A 22,184-nucleotide genomic window follows, 5' to 3' on the forward strand; every position below is an offset into this window, starting at 1 on the left:
TTATTATCATTATCATTATCATTATCATTATCATTATTATTATTATTATTATTATTATTATCATCATCATTATTATTATTATTATTATTATTATTAATGTTATTATATTTGGAATTACAATACAATTTAAAATAATAAAAAAGAATGTGCTTACATTTGTTTTTGTTAAAATGATGTCTATACTCATAGTAACCTGATAGTAACGTGTTCTGTAGTAACGTGTTCTGCCTACATGTTGTTTTTAATACTGGGGTTCTTAGTGCGCATGCGTGTGCCCAACAGCTACTACTCACCCTGCACATGCAAAGAAATCCCATAACGTGAGGGGCACAGCGCACCGGAGGGACTAGCTACTTGTCTTCCAGCTGTCCGTTTGCTGTGTACACCTGCTCTTATTTATATCCATGCATCACCTAGAGTTTGACAGCGACACGTAGTTGTGCTGCACAGCCTCTTCAATTCACCAAGTGTGCGGACTTGAAGCGAGCGATGTCGGAGGAGGACAGGGTGGCAACAACAACAACAACAGGGCGCGCTGCTGTCCCGTTAGCATCGCGACGTCCACCGGTCCATGTTGCTTGACTCTGCCGGCCAGAGTACACCCGACCACGCCTCCTGTCCAGTCCAGTCCTGTCCAGAGCCGTCCCGAGGCCCATCGTGATGGCCGAGGAGGACCCCCAGCAGCAGCCGGACCGCGGGGCGAGGACGCTTCCCGGCCTGCTCCCCGGGCTGCAGGGAGCTGAGGCCAGTGCTCTGCAGCTCAGGATCAAGAACTCCATCTGGTGAGGAGCTGTCTGTCCACATACTGCTGACAGGGGTTGATGCTGCTGGGGGAAATTTCTGAGGCTTTTCACTTACTAAAAGTAGCAATACCATAGTCTATACATACTTCATTACAGGTAAAAGTAGACAAGTTTAATCAGTAAAATGTGCTTATATGAAAAGTAAACAGCCCTGGTTGAGCCCTCGTGATATTATCAATATGTACTGTTATTATTATGTTATTACTGATGTATTAATATCTAGGTACCATACTGTTACAGTTGCTGGAGGTGAAACCAGTTTCACCTCTATGCTGCTGGGAAGTTTAATCATTGCATCATATTTTACAAGATGATATCATATAATAATATGTTTTATATTTTAAATAGTAATATGCTAAAGTAGATTTAGCTGTCAAATAAATGTTCTGGAGTAAAAACTACAACGTTTCCCCTTGAAGTAAATTGGGAGAGAAGTATAGTATAAGTGGCAGAAGAGTGAAATACTCTTATTACTGAAGCAAGTGAAGCACAGTACTCGAGTAAATGGGCTGAATCTCCTGCCACCACTGTGTTACATGAGCAAAAGAAGCAGCACCATCATGTTAAAATATCACTGCATTCAAAATGTCCCTAAAGTGAAAGTTCAAATGTATATCAGCAAATTGTGTTTGATTAGCATTGTATGTCATATTATCACACAGTATTCAGTTAAAGTGGATGTTTATTCCTGATTTGCGAGCAGCATTTCAATGTTTGAGCTGCTCAAGAACTTTTTATACTGAAAAGTAACTTTTATCTGTAACAGTAGCTCATATTTTATAAGTGATTATACAGTATGGTTTATATGTAAAATATGAATCTGTAGTAAGAAGTAGAGAAATACTAGTAATTAGTAAAAAAGGGATGTAAAGCTATAGGTCAGATCAACGTAAGTGGGAAAAAGTAATTTTTTTCCCTCTCAAATCCGGTAAAGTAATAGTGGCATTAAGTTGAAGTCCTAACCAACAACTGCCTCAAAGTTGTACTAAAGTACAATACTGGAGTAAATGTATTAAGACACATTCCACCACTGTCAGTAGTTATAAATATATAGTTTCAGAGCATCAACACTTAATTTAATGATCAAGGACCAACTGCCTCTGTGGGAATGTAAACATTTTGTTAACATGTACATAGATCATTTTTGTTTGTAGATGTACATTTCAGTCTGACTATCTGTTTAGGAGAGGAATATAGTCATGGTGGACATGATCAGACATGTCAGCCTTCTCAAAACTGAACTATATTACTAGTATATGTTGGAGATTGTTTAGGCTGGTTGTTAATGCTGACAAACGGAACTAAAAAGATTGTCTTGTGATCAAAATCTGTTGATCAGGACTCAGAGTACACTTGTTCGCACATTGTTTTAGGGTGATCCTCAGCATACTGGAGTGGATTTACACATGTACAGTACAATGTTGATGTATTTGTATTCATCTTATCTCCGTTTGATCTTTCTTTATGCCCTTTTACTGCACATCTCCCCAGGATATGTTGTTCTTTTTACCACACAGCATATATTTGACAGCAATAGTCATATTCTGATCATCTTATAAAATATGCTAATACGTTAGCAGTTGAAAATGCTACTTACACATTATTACATCAGTAAGTACACAGTAATATTGTTGTGTAAGGTAATCTAAATCTTACTGGGTCATTCTTCTTGGATAGTTCTGAGTAAGAAAAACATTTGAATGCAGGACTTGTAGTTGTAATAGAGTAATGCTACTTGATTTTTTTTTTTTTTTTTCAAGCTGATTTTTCATCCTCGAATCGTCAAATGCTGACACTTTGGGAGTGTAGTACTCTACGGCCACCATCCCAAAACGTCAGTTTTGGATGATCTTACAAATGAGACCTTTAAGTAAAACTCAAACCCACCTCTTCATCTCTTACTTGTTTACCGATTGGTGAAAGGCATTTTCGCAGTAGCAATCTATATTCTGTCTGTCTGTCTGTCTGACTGTATTTTTACCCAGTTATGTCTCTGCTCCCTATTTTCATCATGAAAACACTAACGGCATGCTGAAACCAAACAGCTACAGTATAAATCGTATGTCCTGCTGCAGTAGGTGAATTAACTTGACATAACTCAGTTTCATTATGCAGGAAACTCAGAAAATGTTGACTGTGTTACTCAACTCTTGCAGCACCAATGTAATGTAATCAACGAGATGTGTTTTTGAAAACTGCTCACACGTACCAGACATAGAGTTTGACCTTTATTTAAATTATTCAAATGATTTTCACACTAGTTTAATTAAAAGTGCTCCCCAAACTCTGATGGCTTTGCCCAGTTTTAGGCTACAAATAACTGTTTCCAAAAAATAAGCCAGACAGAATCACATGACTGTGAGTGACTGAAGTATAAAATTACAGTTTGAGAGAAGCAGGACTGAAGCCTGTGGGATTTAACAGAACAAAATAAGAAAATAACTGAATCAAAACCTAAAGTATGTCACAGAATCAATGCAAGGAGTGCCTAGAGTGGTAAAGAGGGTTAAGATTGCTTGGACAAGAAAAAACGCTATTTTCTTCACAATTGTTACGAGTGTATGCTGTCTGTGGTTGCAGTTATTTAAGGCCGTCGTCTGACTGGAAATAACCTTTTATTTCTGAGTGTGAAGGAACATAACGTGTCGAAAGGCTGAACTACAAGAAAGCACAACAGTTCAGAGTTGAAATGTTTGCAGGAAAAAACCTCAACGGAAACATGCCACTCAGCTGAGGTCAATAACATACTGGGATATTGAATGTTTGTCTCTAATTCATTCACCTTAAAGAGGATTAGACCATAAATATTGACCTTCTGCTGCCGAGTGGCTCATGGTAGAAGGACACCATCTTGCAAGTTCAGCAATATTGTCTGTAACTACACCGCCGCTGTGTCTTCATTTGGAGTAATAGTCTTAAGTGTTACTGGGCTGCCGGTTTGTACTTAAGCTGCCCAATCAGAGGCTGACTTACACCTGGATTTCATACGTAATGTGATTTGAAGGATCTCTTTTATCAGTTCTTTAGTCCTTTTTCTAATCTAGGTCTCAGGTGTCATTCAGTCTAGCTGCCAAATCTGCCTTACAAACAGCTTAATGGCGGCCCTTCAGCACAGACAAAATCCTTGGCCACCCGGTAACAGTGTATTAAAGTGAACTGTTCTCGTCGTGGCTTAAAGCGTCCGCTGATTCTGACCTGCCCAGAGTCTTTAAATGAGACTAACCTGCTGCCTCGCAGTAAACAACAACCGGGGCTATCTGCAGATTAGGAGTTTGATGTGGAGATGTTGTTCGCTGGTTTGACTCTGATGTTTCGTTTGTTGTAATCAGTATAGAGGTCTGGTGCTTTGGTGGTGGTTCTCAGAGATTAAACTTTAATCATTCCATTCAATACTTTCACTTTCAGTAGTCCACATTTAAGATACTGCTCTGCTCATACGTCAAATTGTGCCCCTTAACAAGAAGTTTAATCCTTAAAATGTGAGAGTATGCAAAGACACATTCATAATGGAGGCAGGATATTGGATATGATCTCCGCAATGACATGAATCTTTTTCTGCATTATAGTCTGTAAAATATGAATAAAGTTTTCATATCACTCAATATATAAGCCAATACTTATATATCTGTGATATCGGGTTACAGATATATCAGTTGGGTTCTATATGGATCTGACTGAAAACCAGAGGACACGCCATGGTAGAGACTTGTCAATCACAAGGAAGCCATGCCCTAAAAATACATACCCTGCTCTTTTAAAAAAAAAAGCAAGTTGTATTAAAGAAGACGTTTATCTAGCTATTGAGACCATTAACTTATTAGGAGATTGCATATGGAGGTAATAAATCAAGTGAGGAGTAGGGTCATTTTCTCATAAGCTTACATAGAATAAGCCTTTTTTTTTTTTGCAAATCTTTCAAGTCACCCCCCGTTGGCCACAAGAAAGAGCAAAGGTTTTAGGCCCTGAAGTATACCAAGTATTATAGTTTGTATTATACAGTCAATGGTCAGGTTGTAAAAAGACTTCTGTGGCACCTAGTGGCACCTTCTGAGTGTCACAAGGTTTATGTCTGTCAACAATGATAGCACTTTGTTTCGGTGGTTGTCTTGTCAGTTTACTGTGGAAGTCAGACGGAAAAGCCTACATGAAAAAAAACGCTGTTCAGTTAAGGAGAAGAGTGAAGTTTCAGATAAAGTTGTCTGCCTCAAACAGAAATTCAGTGTTAAAGACTATCATGAGTCTAATCACAAATTACTTGCTCTCATAATAATGACTGGCATACATTTATTTGCTGTGCATATATTGACTGAACTATGCATGTTTACAGAATCTACAGGTTAAGTATGACTATACAGTGTGTGTCAGACAATCCCAATAGAACAACTGGAAGCACTATTTTTTTTTCCTTTCTTAGAATATGTTTAAATAATGGCTTCCCATTCGTATCAAATTCTTCCTACAACATTAAAATGAAGAAGATTTCCGGTGTGATTGTATATAATTCACTGTACTTCTGTCAGAGACAATGTGACCACAGTGTCTGTCTCTGTCTCTCTCTTTTTACATATGACAACATGTGTTCCTGGTGGTGGGATACATGACCTGAGAGATGCTGAAGGGAGGGTCGTCTCATACCAAACATACCTCTGCTTTATAAATAAATACTCTTTAGACACAAGCACTCATCATGTTACAGCGGCTTCATACTAATTTATACTATCTCTCTATTTTGCAGCAAATCTGTTCAATCGAAAGTGGAAAACATTCTGGTGAGTATTCTTAATGCCAAAATTGTGCTTTTAATGAAACTTATCTGTTATATTTAACTGTCACCTGTGAAAGTATTGTTTGTAATTTATTTTTGTAGTTCTAGCATTTAGAGCTGAAACACTGCTTCCTGATGGTTTGGTTTCCTTCTGTGCATAATAAAACATTAAAGAAAAAGGAAATCTGTTTGCGGCAGCATTTCAGATCAACCTATAGAGGGCGCATCTGAGACCGGACAACTGTACTGAACTACTGGCTTACTGGGCTGGCTCAGTTATGAGTGTGTTTTGATTTTTAGCTCTGAAAGTTTCTGCCTATGAACGTTATTTCTTTATGGCAGATATCAACACAATGTAAAATCTGTGGGGTGTAGTGTTGTGTTCATGAACAGAGGTACTGATGTGCAGCGGGCCGCAGTGAGCCTCTATGAACGTTGGCTACAAAGGATTAACCTTTGAGCAGCCTCGTGAATAGGTGAAATACGCCCTCAGTAGACCAGAGTCAGATTTTTGTCTCTATGAATGGAGCATAAACCAATATCATAATTCAGTATTAATCAAACCTGGCAGGCACTCAGGCACCTGCAAGAATCAAAACAGATTGTCTGTGGTAGCCAGGATGCAGCTGGATGTTTTGTATATTACGTTTCTGTTGTTTTTTACTGGCTAATAATTAGCCAGCATATGCACTGAAATTGTATCTAATGAACTAAAAACTGGCTGATACGTGGTGGTGTATTAGACTGGCTGTAGTTCTGCAGGGCTACAGCAGTGGAACTAATTCAAACCGGTGCCTTAGGTGACAAAACACAAAGATCCACATTTACTAACAAAACACAGAGTGTGTATGTGTTTGAATGCTGATTTTCAAGGTAAAGTGAGTTGAAGGGGGGGAAGGAGTTCACTGTGCAGTGCTGATAACACAGTAACTTACAGACATTGACAGTCCAGGTCAACAGAGCAGGAAGTGAGTCACACTGAAAAGGCCAACGGTGTCCTCTGAATGATACACAACAAGGTTTTATCAGGATGGCTTTTGAAATGCAGCCCACAGATAATAGATTATGCCCAACCTTTTTTCCTAGTTTCCAAATAAGTGCTTATTTGTAAGAATTATGTGTATGTACACGTATTCTTCATGGCTGATGCTGCTCAGTGTCTGTGATCCGCAGCATTAGGTGAACTGTGGTCGCCCAACAACAAAGAAGTTAATCAGAGGAGAGCCACAGAATAAAGTTTATTTTTAGGAGCCAATTAGAAGAGAGAACATATATACACATATATGTGAGTGTATTTGAGCGTAGACATGTGTTGGCATAGTGTAGACGTGCCTGTACAGTCGCCATGCAGCAAGCTGTCCTGAGAGGAGGGTTAACAAGAGCTGATTCGAGTTCATCTTACAGGCTGTTCTGTTCTACAGAAGCCTGTCTGTCCCTTTGTGTCTGTCTGCAGCACATACACTCGATGTGTATACATGTGAATGTGTGTACAAATGGAGTGTTACGTTTCATACCTCTGCACTGCTATGGGCTTTAATTTGGAGTAAAACGTTTTTTTATGTGCGTTCAGAGTCTCCTGCGTGCCTTCTGGCAAACTATAGCCATGTCCAACAGTTGTATTTGCTGCCTCTCAAGCTTTTAACCCCTTCAGAGGTCTCTTGGTGGCTTCCCTCACTTGTCTACAATCAACTTTAATTGTGTAAAATGTAAATGTAAATGTAATTCAAAGCCTCCAGGTTTGTCTAATTTTCAACCTGAATTCTTCTGAGCTAACTGACACTGACTCAAATGACCTTATTTGTGGCAGATCATCAGCTTTCTTGCCGCTTCCTCTTTAACCCTAAACTCTTCTCAAACATGAAGTAGTACTCCTTTTTGCGGAGTTGCTTAGAGAATTGCTTCATGTTCATGACTATGACTACTAAAACCAATTGGCTGCACCAGTGATGATTCAGGTGTGTCAAATTTATATTTCCTTTTTGTAATTAGATTAAAGGTCCCATTTTAGATTTCATATTTTTGTTTGGGTGTCTAATACAAAAGTTTACATGCTTTAAATGTTGCAAAAACTGATACTGATTTCTGATACTGTCCTGACAGAACGGAGTGCATAGAAAAACAAAGCACACACAGTATTCGGCCCCTCCCACACACCGCGCTGATCCGCTTGCACACCGACAATCAGAATGGTCATACAGCTGGCATACAGCCAATCAGAGAATCCAATGGCTCAGACGGCCGACAGCCAACCTTCTCAGACTTCGCATGTTGAATCGGAGCAGGCAACGTCCGCGCGGCTCTGAAAGCTTCTAACGCAGCTGAACACACCGAAAAGATTTGTTCTCGACCTCGTCCGAGTCTCCCCAAACGCTTCAGACGTCCAACGGTTGGGCTGGTGTGTTGCTGCCTTAAGGCCCCTCTCCCGAAAAGCCCAGTCTGCTCTGATTGGTCAGCTCTCACAGGCCAGAGTAGGCAGTGCCCACTGTGTTTCCATATCAACTCTGTACAGTTGTGACATCACAAGTTCACTGTCCTGGCAGCTCGTTTGAAGGCACAGTTTTCTGAATACAGGTTTATAATACATGTTGATACGTTCACTTATATAGCACCAAGAAAAAACACTGGAATCTCACTTCCTGGAGTATAATATAGTATAGGTTTTTTTTTTCCAATTATTTCTATAATATAGTATATTTCTATAGTATATAATCAAAATAAATGCCAAAACAAAATGGAACTTTTAAATCACTTTGAGCAGACCTGTTTTCACTTTGACAGTGAAGAGTCTTTTACAAAAAATGCCTCCTTAAATCTACTTTGATTCAATGTTGCAAAAAAAAAAATACTTACAATGTGGGTGAACCCTCTTTAAATTGGCACTGTATATGTTACTGAATTCCCTCCTGCTGGGTTAGAGTACTGCTGCCATCTAAACCAGCAGAATTTAAACTGCTCCCTCTTCACGCTCTCATGTTTCTTTTTCACCTTTGAGGAACGTAGTGAGAAGAGCTGAAGACTGTTAGTAGGTCAGAGGGCCGTGCTGAGAAGGTTCAGTTTGTCGTGTGTCGTATGTGTTGGGTATGAATGAATGAGAGGGAGCGATGAAAATGCAAAAATCATCATGTGTAGACATGATCTAGAGTATGCATCATGTTTAATGCAGTAAAGTGCTGGTTTGTCAGTTCATGTCCCCTTGGCTGATGTCGTATGTTTGTCAGAGCAACTGGGTCAGAGAATTATGCTTTAGAAGCCGAACTGTTCTTCTTAGTTTGCCTTATTTATATTATTATTATTATTATTATTATTATGTGAATGTATTTGAGTTTATTTTATGTTTGCTACTATAGTCACATATGTACTGAGAATTGGCCAGGATCAATGTTCACTCTATTACTGTTTCTCCCCCTGTTCAATAGAATACAGACCTTACCATATTATATGGTCTGTATTCTCTTGAACAGAGGGAGAAAACTCTCTGGGCTGTTTGAGATTTATTTAACCAATCTCAGTCGTCTTGGACAAAGCTAAACCCAGAATGCAGCGATGGTGCCCAGACAAAAGCTGTGGCATTAAAATGGCTGAATACCCACAAAAGAAAAGATACCAGCTGCTGGTTTGTTTAGGTTGGCACCATTGGCAACCAGGTCAGGGTGACTTGCCTTTATCAGTGTGTAGATTGCTAGCTTGGAGGTGGTTGTTGTTGTTGTTTTTAAACGTAGAGCCGTGGAAAATATTAACATGCAGATAGCAGACTGCCGCCTGAAGTAGGCGCCCAATGGCAGGCTTTGCACCAACAGTCTACATGCTGTGAGTCAGTCATTTCATGGCAATCCTTCGAACAACAATTGAGATATTCTGAGACAGTCCACAGATTGACGAAGTTGAGCAGCGCAGCTAAAAACATGAATAACTTAACAACCAGTCGGGTTTACTTTTGTAAACTCTCCAAGAATCACTCCCTCTTTTGCTGTGTGTGCTCACCTGTGCAACGGGATGAGCTATACTTTTACATCCTAGTTTGTGCTGATAAACAGGAAGGACAAATATTAAAACACCTATTTTTATTTCTACAGCAAGATGTGGAGAAGTTCTCAGACATTGAAAAACTCTACCTCTACCTTAAGTTGCCTTCTGGTCCGAGCAGTAACACTGAGAAAAGGTAAGACTACACCTGCTCACTGACAGTCTTTACAGGACAATGACCAGTTAATGAAATGTTTATGAAGCGGGAATGATCAGTCATTGATAGAGGCTTACATTTCGGTTCACTATTGTCGTAAAAAAAAATGTTAGCATGTGAAATTCTATATACACACACAGATCTTAAATTAGCTTTGGCCACGTCTCAGGACAGAGGTCACACTGACTTGAGTCAGATTAGATGTTGTTTCTTTTGCTGTGTCATCTGTTGATCAATCAGTGATGATGAATAATCTTTTCTCAGTGACCAGAGCGCCCTGTCATCGAGCCGCACACAGCAGATGCATGCGTTCAACTGGATCCGCAATCATTTAGAGGAATACCCAGAGACCTCTCTCCCCAAACAGGAGGTCTATGATGAATACAAGTAGGTATAATCAGAAGGTTCTCGAAAGCTACATGTTACATTTTCTGAAATGAGAATAATGTTTCTGTCCCTAAAATAACCAACCAATTTCAAGCTGAGGCTTTATTGTTTGGTTTATTATTAAACACACAAAGATCATATATAACAGAGAATAAATCAAACTTTTTTTCATGACTTAACTGTATGCTTCACTATTTATTTGAATATTCATCGCTGGTTTTCACCCTTTGAATAGATAACAGCTTCTGATGTTTGAGATTCTCTCTCCTCTAAATTGCCGCCAGCTAAAGCGTCAGTATAAATAGACTCTGCAGGCTTGGGAATCACAGAGTGCAGCATGTGTCGGTAATATTAGAATGGAAAGTCTGAGACAGCCATTGAAATGCTCTGACAGTATTATGTAACTGTCTTTTTAACTCTACCAGATCAGAAATACAGTGCCCTCCAGAAATATTGGCGCCTTTAGGACCGACAGGTGAAAAGGCTTTAAACAGACACAATGTGCATCACTTTAAAACGACAAAAACCTTTTGTATTGTAAATTAAATCAGTTGGTAGCTAATATTCACATAATATCCTGCCACATGTTTTTGCTGTGTGTGTTTGATCATTTGTTTGAAAGAAATGCACCTCGTAGTTTAAAATAGCACAAAGGAAACATTTGAAGATTAACACCTACACTCACACACTCACACATACACATACACACACACACACGCTATTAAGCCATTTGTGCGCTCTGAACCTGCATTGAACCAGAGTTCAGAGCTGGAACTCAACTGTACCTGATAAGAAACTGGAAACAATTTGTGTCAGAAGGCTCAATGTAAATGTTTCACCAAGATAAATGTCATCAGTTAACTCAAGTTCTACTCCGCAATGACTATAATTTATGTTACATACACCCACGTGTCTGTATGTTTCATACTCTGGATAGATAACTATTAAAGGTACTTTACTTTATATGGGAATTTGGATGGAGCAGAATCAACCTCAATACACTGCAGTTCTTGATACTTAAAGCTCATTTATGCTTATATCTGCACTTTTTTGTAAAGCATACAATTACAGAAGAACAGAGTTGTTGTCTAGTTACTGCTATGATCATGCAGGCTGGTGTATTAGTGTAGCCAATAATTCAAACAAGACATGAAAAGACGTTTTAAAAATAGCGGATCTTTTTGAGGAGAGGTCGTTTGAGTTGGTTAGAAGTTTTAAACATCTGTATGATGTAACTTCGGCAGAAAGACAAACAGTTACTACAGAACAGCTGGGAAGAGATTGGACGATGGTGATGGAAAGTGGAGGTCCATGTGAGCCCGATTTCACTCTGAGCAGAATTCTCTTTTGATTGTATTGCATTTATGAGCCTTTAACTTTAAATTTACAAACCTTTAAACCTGCATTAACTGATTCAGCAACTAGAAGGCAGCACAGGAGGCTGTAAACGCAAAGTTGACATCAGCTTATAAAGTTGATATAGCAAATTTGTCAGCAAAGACGTCCCTATTTACAAATCCAGCAGTTGCAGTGCAACATTACCTGTCATGTTTCTGACCATGTGATACATTTTAGTCCAATATTTACTCTCTTTAAACTCTGTGTTTGGTCTCCACCAAGAATTACTTTTTAGCTTCTTATTGCTGTTCTCTGCAAGTCGCTCCTAGTCCTAGCCACTAACTTTTGTTGGGTGTTTGGTACTAGACAGGAAGTGTCGGAGAGCAGCTGCCTGCTGTGGTTTAAAAAGACATTTCTGAGAGCCGAGTGAAAAAACCTAACCTAAAGTATTCTCATGCCCCTTTAGAGCAGGTCTAGAACACACTCTTTAATTAAGTAAATCAAAAAGACCCAACAATCCCCCCATGAGCAGGCACTTGTCACTTTCGACAGTGCAGACCTGCACTTATGATAACACCTCAAATTCAAATTCTCCATTCTTATTAATTATATTTTATTTTGTGATGTCTTTCAGGAGCTTCTGTGACAATCTGAACTACCACCCGCTGAGTGCTGCAGACTTTGGCAAGATGATGAAAAATGTCTTCCCGAACATGAAGGCGCGTCGACTTGGCATGAGAGGGAAATCTAAATATCCTTGACTGGAATGGGTTGTAACAGTCTGGCCTCTGTCTCTGGTCACAGACCATCTGCTGTTGCAGTTCATAAGCTCTCTAAATATAGATGTGAAATGAAATAAAGTCCCCCTCTGCCTCTGAAGCAAAGGCATAATACAGAGGCCCCTCGGGGGAGTCACTGTGATCTTGACCTTCATGAAAAAGGGGAACTTTCTATTTTTATTTTATTTTTTATTTTTTTGCAAAACTTGGTTTATATTTACCATTTTCTGTAATTAATGTTAATTAAATAAGTTATTTATTTTATGTAATTTAAAATGTTTGCTTGTTGAAGGACTTTTGATTTTAACTCATATTAGCCATCTTTCCAATGACCAACTTTCCAAAAAGGAATTATTTTAATTAATACAGTAAGTCAAATCAAGTAAAAAGATCCCATAAAAGAACTGGATCTACATAAACATAATTAACACTTGTAAAATGTAAATACATTTTAAATTGAAGTAGATTTACTCCAGTGGTGGTTAATAAAGTTAAATTAACACTTGATTTATGTTTAATTTAAGTCTATAGACTTAAAAGTTCACGGATCACTTCACTTCATCAGTCATTTGAGACATTATGTCTCCATATCACTGCAAAACTAAAAGCAGAACCTGGACCACTAAACCTGCTGCCACACTCAAATCAGACATAAGCATTTCGACATATACTTCAATTTAAAAATTCATGTATTTAGACAACTGCTCTCTAATAAAAGCCTTATTCCAGGAGCTTGAACTCAGATACAGTGTGCAATAAAAAGTACTTACACTTTTTGATTTGAAAGTGCCAGATGCTTTTTCTGTCATTCATCATTGACTACAACTAAATGTTATATAGCCTATGTTCAGATTCAAATACTGCCTTTAAGGTCGTCAAGTCGTCTAGGCTAATAGTTTTAGATGTCATTACATGTATGAATTATTGACTTTTATTATTGACTAGCTGATAAGATAATTGTCACCCCAAAATAGTGTATATACAGTATAATACCAGCATATGTTTGTTTTCTTGAATCACTTGGTTTTTTCTTAACACCAGCTTACATATTGCTATAGTGGACTAAGGAAGAGGCCCTTTGTTCACATGCCATCTTTACCAACTCTGGATCTCCATAAAACAGGCGACGGAGTAAGCAATGCCTTATTAATATCTCAGAATAATCTTAAGTTTGTATTCTGACTCCATGAGTGTCACTGTCCTGTCATGCAGTGGATCACATGTTTAACTGCTAATATCTTGTGTGCAGCTCCAGTGTGATGTCTTGGACTCAGCGGGCCAGCTGAGCAGCATGCAGGAGGACGTGCGGTTTGCAGCCTGTGATCTGGTGTGCGAGTGGGCCCAGAAGGTGCTGAAACGACAGTTTGATGACGTGGAAGACTTGGCTCACTTCCTTATTGACAGCCATTACATCAGCAACAAGTCTTTGGCAGCGCTCACTATTACAACCGGCACTGCAACAGGTAAGAGACAGTTCACATCAGCTTCATGCCTCCTGTCTAAAAAAACTGGTTGATATTGGCATCTAGTGGCAGCTGCCTGTTACTGCACATCAATTCCAGTTTTTTTTTCATGAGGTCAGCTGTATGTAGCTAATGTGGATGTACAGTAAATAAACAAATAAATACAGGTCAAAGTGTTTTTGTACATTCATATATTTTCATTATTACATTATGATGATGAGGTCATTACTTTTGACGAATAACAGTGCTATGCATCTAAATCCCTGTTTCCTTTCTTCAGAGGTGAACACTCCACAGTCAGTCTCAGCATTCGTCCCCACCGCTGAGGCTCACTCTTTCCAGCCTCATGTGACCACATTGTCTTCACCTTCTGTCGATGCGAAGCAGCAGCTTCAGAGGAAGATCCAGAGGAAACAACAAGAGCAGAAGCTGCACTCACCTTCACCTGGAGAGGGACAACCGAAGGGGGCTGATGACGGTCTGCCCTGTGCTAGCCCCACTCCTCTGTCTCCTCAGACAACCATCGGCATCGTGGTCACTGCAGTCCCAAGCCCCATCACGGTGAGAAAGAAACCTTCATAATAATGCTAGTACCTGTCATATGAAAAAGAGTGATATTCCTGAGTAGCTGAAAATAATACAGGTCCTGCCTTATTTTCACAAATTTATGTACGGCAACAAAACTGTGCAGCATTACTCTCCTCACAGGTAATGAGAGTAGAGTTATAAAAAATCTTAACATTTAGGGATACACAATTTAAAATTATAGTATGAGAATCGGCAGGTAGAAATATGTTGTGAGAAACCGAGTGTTGTCTAGAACTCACTTGTTTCTTTTCTCTCCACAGGTACAGAGAAGCAGGCAGTTGATGTCGCCCAGTCCAATGGCAACAATAGAAAACAAAATGCTGCCTCTTAACTTCCAAATGTTGACACAGCCAGTTCAGGCAGTGAAACAGAGCCCCAAAAACTCACAAAACATTCTAACCAGTCCCACGGGAGAACGCACTGCTCGGCAGCGATATGCGCAAATTCTGCCCAAACCTTCAGCTGCGACTGCCATCACTTTGCGCTCGCCCTCCACCATGATCATCGGCAACAACCCCATTAAGACTGTGATGACTACATGTCATGTCAGCCCAGTCAGCTTGGTCAAGATGACAGCCATATCACTTGCACCCACTGGCAGCAATACCACCACTTCCTCTCTGCGGCCAGGTTCTGCAGGCATCAGCAGTTCCGCAGTTGCGGAAGATGTCAGCTGCAGTCAAAGCATGAGGAGCACTTCTGCAGTCCCCATTCTGACCCCGGTGGCCAGGCCGGTGCAGGCTGTTAACACCCCTAACATCGATGTTGAAATGGAAGTTGAAGCTATACATAAAAACAGCCAAATGCAAAATCCTAGCAGTCTGATTTTGACTCAAGGAGCAATGACAAACAGGGCTGGAGGCGCTGTACAGAGGGCTGCCAGTGTGCCCATACCTCAGATGAGAGGCTTCCTGAGTCTGGAGGAAACACCCAGCACTAATTGCACTCACACTGTGGCAGCCACTGAAAGCAGCAATAATAGCGTCGATAATACAAGCACTTTGCACTTAACTCCCTGCAATCAGAATACAAGTGCTGTTTCTTTACTGAACACCATCAGAACACCTTCATGTGGGGAGGGCAGCAGTGTAACATCAGCAAAGGAAGGTTTCCTGTCCACTAAGAGCCTCAGGAAACGCTCAAGCCTCAGTCCTGACTTTTCGCCGGTCAAAAGGATTTTTATGCCCCAGCAGTCAGTAGAGGGAGCTGCTGGGCTTGGATATGGGATAAGAAACATGGTCGGCAACATCCAGAGACCAGGAGCTCCTACTAGACCTGAAAGTGCACCAGTGTCTAGGGAGGTAGAGACGAAAATGAACTCATCCTCTCAAGTCCACGCACTCTGCACTTCCTCTTTCAGAGCCAGTGGCTTCTATTCTGTTGCCAAAACACAGGGCTCCATGCAAAGGAAAAATACCTCCACTGTTGTGGAAACTGGCAGCTCAGTCAGTCACGCATTAATACAGCAACACCAGGGGCACACAATTGCTAGTGTGCATAATAACCCTGGCCTCCAACAACATTCAGGTGTGAGTGATGTGAGGAGTCCAACCACGGGGAGCCTGGAAGGAGTGCAACAGCAGACCTACACTCAGTCCAACCTGGGGACTGAATCCCTGGAGTTTTTCAATCAAGCTTCATCATCGAGCCAGCTCCCTATGCAGACGGATACAGACTACTTTCCCTTTGACGATGATGTGACTCAGGACAGCATTGTGGAAGAGCTGGTGCAGATGGAGGAGCAGATGAAACTCAACAACATGCAGGAGTTCGGAGGCTGTGTCACGCTGCAAGGCCAACAGGCGATGATGCCAGATAATGTAACTTCCACTAATCAGACCATGACTGCATTCTATAATGCGGCAAACAGCCACAGCAACGCGATCCACACTCCAACACCGACACCCACCCCTACACCCACATCAGAAATAATCGGAGCAGCCCAAGGTCTCACTGGAGAGAGCCCCTGCTCCCGCATCGCCTCTACAACCCCAGTGGACAGTGCGCTGGGAAGCAGTCGTCACACCCCAGTTGGCACTCCACTCTCTAACTGCAGCAGCAACGTGCCTCCCAGTCCAGTGGAGTGCAGAAACCCGTTTGCATTTACACCCATCAACTCCAGCATGACTGGTTTCCATGACGGCAGCACCGTCTCCAGCAGTCCTGTCAAGCCCATGCAGAGACCGATGGCCACCCATCCCGACAAGACTCGGCTGGAGTGGATGAACAACAGCTACAACAGCAGCAGCAGTGGGAGCTTGAACAAGTCAAACAGCGGAATGGGACTCCTCCCCAGCTATCAAGGCCTCATAGGTGATCATTTTCAAAAGCCTCATGCCTTTGCTGTCCCTCATGCACGCCACCACGACAGCCATTTTGGCCGCTTGACTCCTATCTCGCCAGTGCAGCAGCAGGTAGCTAGCATGGCCAAGCAGGAGGGTTTTGCTGTGCCTGCCCCTCTGGATAACAAGACCACCAACTCACCTTCTACGACTTCTCGATGTCGCAGCGTAAGCCCTGCTGTGCATCAGAGGAATCTGAACACAGGAAACCTTCCTTATGTCCCTCGATCAGTAGTGTCCCCTTTCAACTCACCTGTGATGCCCGAGATGTTAAACATCTTTGCAAACAGCCAGACAAATCTCGGGGTAAGCAGCATGGCTCAGAGGAGCCATTCTGTGCCGCTCAACGTCATGATGCAAACTGAGGTCCTGCCCACGCCGGGCCAACAATGCAATGGCAAGAACATCAACAATGTCCTTCTGAACAAGCTTGATGGGGACCAGGATGACACTGTGCGGGGTCTAGGCATCAATAATTTACCCTCCAGCTACACTGCACGTATGAACCTCACCCAGGTCCTGGAGTCCGACCCCAACCTCTCCTACAGTGACAACCAGCTCAGCATGATGTCCTCCGACTCCACCAGCAAGTTACAGAGGCCAAATTACCTCATGGAAAATGCTATTAACGAACAGATGATTCTCTCAGCAGGTGACAGCAGAGCCTCTGGAGAGCAGCGTGGACAGGCCCAGTCTATGCTGTTGTCTTTGAGTTCACAGCAGCATCAAGAAGAGCTGCAGCAGCACCAGCAGTTGGACTTCAGCCGCACTGTGAAAGACCTCCTGACGGACAACAACCTTACTGCTGGCAACCACCTCATGGAACAGGTGACGGAGCTGACTACAGGCGGGGCAGATTTCCCCTGTGAAATCAGAATGACATCCGAGATCTCCAGCAGCATCAATGACCTTAACGCATTAGACACAAACCTTCTGTTTGACCCCAACCAAGGGCAATATCAAAACACTGCTGCAGAGGAGGAGCTGGCAAATGATGTACTATTTCAACAGATTACCAGTGAGGCGGCACATTCAAGTGGCCTCGACTGGCTGGAAAACAAAGATCATCCAACTGTTGGGTTGATGGGCTGAGAGTATTTTTTTTATTGTTGACATGTTGAACATGTTAAATCTGTGTGTTTGTTTTATTTATTTTCAGGCATTTACATTTTATAGTGCAACACTGGACACTTGTTTGTCCAGTTTAAGTGCCAGGCTGAACTGCAATGATGCTGCAACACTTTGATTAAAATGCTGGTCATTTCCCTTTAATCAGTGAACATCACCTTACCTTGTTCGATCAAGAGCATTTCCAACAACAAGTAAACAAAGGTTACTTAGCAAAAAAGACCCAATCCTAATCCTGCTTTTTTAAAATACTTTGTTTGATATTTCAGTCAGAAATGATAACAGAGCCATGGATTTCTTCATGTATAGATATGTGGAAATGAATGAAACAAGATAAATATTATTAAGCATTTTGCAACAACAACATTTATTTATATCAGTATGTCTAGATATTGGTAACTGCAAGCTTTAACTAACAGGAGGATAAGGCGCAAAATATATTTACTGCTTAACTAACTATACATCATAAATGAAACATTTGTGTGCAAAAACTGGAAGCATCACAGGTTATCTTTGTCAGAGCTTTAACTGTCCGTCTGGTGTCTGAAAGAAATATTATCAACAAGACAGTTTACAGAACTTATGATCTCTCATCACTGATGTTCACGTTGATTGAGTGCAGGACGAGTATCTGTTAAAACTTTCAATTGCACTAATTCAAAATGTGCTACTTTGGCTCTGATGCAGCATCCTCTCACACAATATCCTAGCCTACAACACTTTCTGATTTGGTTGATTTCATCGCTGGTTGTTTGAAATTTTGACACAACGAGTTTGATTTTACTGTGAATTAATATCGGTCCCAAATGCATTTTTTCACTCTCCTTGATTTCTAATAATCTGTATCAGTATCTGCCCTGAAAAGGCCACATCAGTCGACCCCTAGTCTAAATGTTTTTCTAATTTCATCCATTTATATCAACATTTTCACGCTTTGTAATTATTCTTTCATGTAAAATCTTCCCGACAATCATCTCAGATTTTGGCTGTCCTGGAGTCAGCCAATAAATTTAAAGAGCCAAGTAAACCTCTCATCTCCATCAAAAGATCAAAACAATATGAAATCTACAAAATCATCAGTGCAATAAAAGCAGGGCTCTGACAAAATTAAGATAATGATATCAGTAGTATGATTTGGCTTATTTTGCACTTTGTTTTGTTTGACAAGTCACCTTTTGCAAAAATGTGTTCATCTACAGATCCATAGATATTTTAAGAAATATCAGCAATACGCTATAAGGAACAAAATAATAACTTTTCTCAGTGGTTCAGAGTAACTTAGCCAAGAAGAATGACTTCTGTCCTGTAATGACGCCCACAGATAAGCTTTAATTATGTATTGAGTACTCATATGGCATTGAAATGGTACTTATGTTATACCAGGCATCGTAGTACGTACAGCATAAAAGGTGCCCATCAAACAGGTAAATAGTAAAGAACCACTGGTTGGAAAAAGGGGATAAAATGTATAACAGAAACAATTTACATAAGAACTACAGTAACCCCCTAGAATGGGGGGTTTTGCACTTTTAAAGAATGAATCTTGTTTAAAAATAGAATAAAAATAGAATTTTGAGATGGTAAAAAAATAATAATAAGGCATTGTTGTATAAAATGGACATAATAGTTTTGGTTCCTACTGTAGCACTCATGATACTGCACTGACAATCTGTAACACTTGTGTTTCTTTACATAAATGCACTGTTTGGTTTTAGGTGACGGAGGAGTATTTTTCACTGCACTCTGAGATATAACAGCTAATCAACTGATCAAATGTGAAAGTCTTGTTTTACACTGCGTATGATCTGCGTGTAAAGGGTTTTGGTTTTTGAGCCTTATGTCCATACCAAAGACTTTTAATATAACCTGTAATAACATGCACTGAGATCAATCTACTGTGTGATGGACATAGCCATAGCAAATATATTGAGTAATATGAATGATAAAATGAGAATTAAGTAAAATATTTGTGACGTTTGCAGCACTGGAAATCCTGTCTTTATAAAAACAGGACATCAAGGATTTCTTTGTTTACTATTGTTGATGCTTTTGTAAATGCAAATGGAAAATAATCTTTTTATGGGGGCAAAAAAACACTGTAATGTGTTCATTCTGTGTTAGCATTAGAACCCTGAGTGTGTAATATTGGTCACACTGACGTTATTTGTTGTACAGATTAGAGGTGTGGCCTGTTGTTCCGTGTGTTTTTGTTTTACTATTTATTCAGTGTGTTGTTTGTACAGAAGGTGTAACCTTGCAAACCATATAACCTTGTGGACTCACACTAATCGGACTTGCACTGTTATGAGGTTTTTTTCAGCCTACTTTTTAAGTGTCATAGCATATTATCACGTATCATATGCAGTTATTTTCTGCAGCATGATATTCGGTTAGTAATGAATAAGAACTGGATTTTGGCGGAAAATTATCCCAGAAAATATTTGCACACGTTTCAAAATGTGGGAATGAGACAATCCGTATTTATATGGTGTAATACTAATGTCATGATATATTAAAAACTTATGTCAAAGCAGATTATATCACCATAATAGATGATCTCATTTGGAGTATAATTTAATTTAGACAAATCTTTCTTATTTATATTCAGTTTTTTGAATCTGTTCTCTCAGTTTAGATGTTTCTCTTTACTGTGTCTGTGAAAACATTTGCATTTATTTGGTTAGCACTGACATTTGTTTAACATTAAGCCTTTACCCTTCCTCTTGTTCAAAGTGGTTCAGAGCTGTAGAACTGCCCTCCACTGTTGTGTTGCTGTGCTCAGTCAACAGACAATTCTTTTTTTTTGCATTTTAGCAAGTGCTTTTATAAGAGGAAGTGCTTGTTGATACTCATTTTTAAAGACTTTTTAAAACTAATAAACATTTTTAAGTACATCAGTATCCGTGAGTCAGTGTTTCTTTGATATCAGCATAAGAGACTCCTGAGTTCTGGTAAGCAGCTCAATTGTTGGCATTTGTTAACTATTCTATGAAGATCCTAAGACTCTCCCTTTTGTTGCACCTGCTAGAGTCAGAAATCGAACACATTTATCATTCTTATATTTCATGAAGTTTGATGAGCAGGGAAAATCACAGGTAACTCACAGCATTAATGATGGCTCTGTTCTGTTCTGGCCTTGGAGGACCTTGGAGCTGTAACACTTAAATGGAACACAGTTATTTATTTTTGCTCTGTTTTACTGCTATGATTTGCCAAAATGTCTGCTGTTAAAACATTTCTCAAACTAGCTGCCATCTGAGTTTAATTAGCTGGAATAACTGAAAACAGCTGTTTGGTTGTGAAGGATCTTTGAAGATGACTTGCTATTTAAAAATAAATATCAAAAGCAAGGACAAAGAAGTAAGTAAAATGGAGGAAAAAAAATGGTAAGAGGAAATGGAGTGAAGTATAACAATTGAAATACTCAGGTGAAGTGCCTCAGAAATAAAGTAACTGTACTTTTACTATCCATGTACCACTCTGTGTTGAAGTGTAATAATATTGAACCTGTGCTGGATCTGGGCTCCCGCCTTCTTGCTATGAGTAACTTGAACTCTCTTGTTGTTCGTACAGCAGCACTAAACACCAGCACCGTGATCTGTCTCAGCTCGGCTTACTGTTTGATTGATGACAGCCCAAGCATCTCTGCCCTTTTCTTACTATCTACTGTTTATGTTTCTGCAGACAGATTTGTGTTTGAGCCACCAGTATGGTTGCACACCAATAGTTACAGATGCAGACCTGCTGACCAGCTTCCCAATTTCCAGGCAGAAACTGCTTTCAGTTTAATTTCATTAAATTCAGTTTCAGTGATTAATCACATTTCAGAAACTACAGCTACACTTAAATTTTAATTATTTAAGCCAGCTGCGGCACTTAAACTACCTGACAGTAGAATAAGGTGTTGCAGTTGTATACCCTTTTCAAAATAAATGCGGCATTGACTATTATTGTGTAATTTGCTTATCAACAATATCTAATTCTCACATATTAATGTTATTAAAAATACATATATTTCAAGTTTATATCAAGTTTTGTGTCTGTCAGGTGTTACGACCCTAGTGGTCATAAATGGTCTCCTCTGCTGCTGTCCAAGACTACCAGCATTTGTGTGATTGTGGACAAACTATGTTTGATAATAAAACTATGTTAAAACGCTCAATGCTGGTGGTGTTTGGAGGATGGGAAGAGGGAAGTCTCATTCTCTTGTTGCACCAGGGTTTTCCCTAGGCCCTGGTCGTAACAAGTGGGGGCTCGTCCGGGATCTGAATGTCCATGAGGTGAGGTAGATGTGGTTTGGTTTAGTTTGTGTTTGTGTAAGTGGCCTTTAGTTAAGTGTAGTGGTCATCTCTTTTGTTAAGTTGTTGCTGCATGGTGTGTGTCGGTGTGAGCACCCTGACCAGATAGCTGC

At 40.2% G+C, this 22,184-nt stretch overlaps 1 protein-coding gene across 1 annotated transcript; it reads left to right on the forward strand.

Annotated features, from left to right (window-relative positions):
* Positions 1–264: 264 nt before the first annotated feature.
* On the forward strand, positions 265–20,673 carry LOC115580636 (DNA-binding protein RFX7-like). The gene is made up of 9 exons (XM_030415185.1): positions 265–782; positions 5,539–5,572; positions 9,642–9,727; positions 10,013–10,135; positions 12,108–12,224; positions 13,299–13,383; positions 13,502–13,715; positions 13,996–14,276; positions 14,564–20,673. Exons 1-9 carry the CDS (start codon positions 661–663, stop codon positions 17,735–17,737), a joined length of 4,236 nt encoding a protein of 1,411 aa, XP_030271045.1. The 5' UTR covers positions 265–660; the 3' UTR covers positions 17,738–20,673.
* Positions 20,674–22,184: the final 1,511 nt, after the last annotated feature.

Source organism: Sparus aurata, chromosome 4 (genome assembly GCF_900880675.1).
Source record: "Sparus aurata chromosome 4, fSpaAur1.1, whole genome shotgun sequence".
Classification (NCBI taxonomy): Eukaryota; Metazoa; Chordata; class Actinopteri; order Spariformes; family Sparidae; genus Sparus; species Sparus aurata.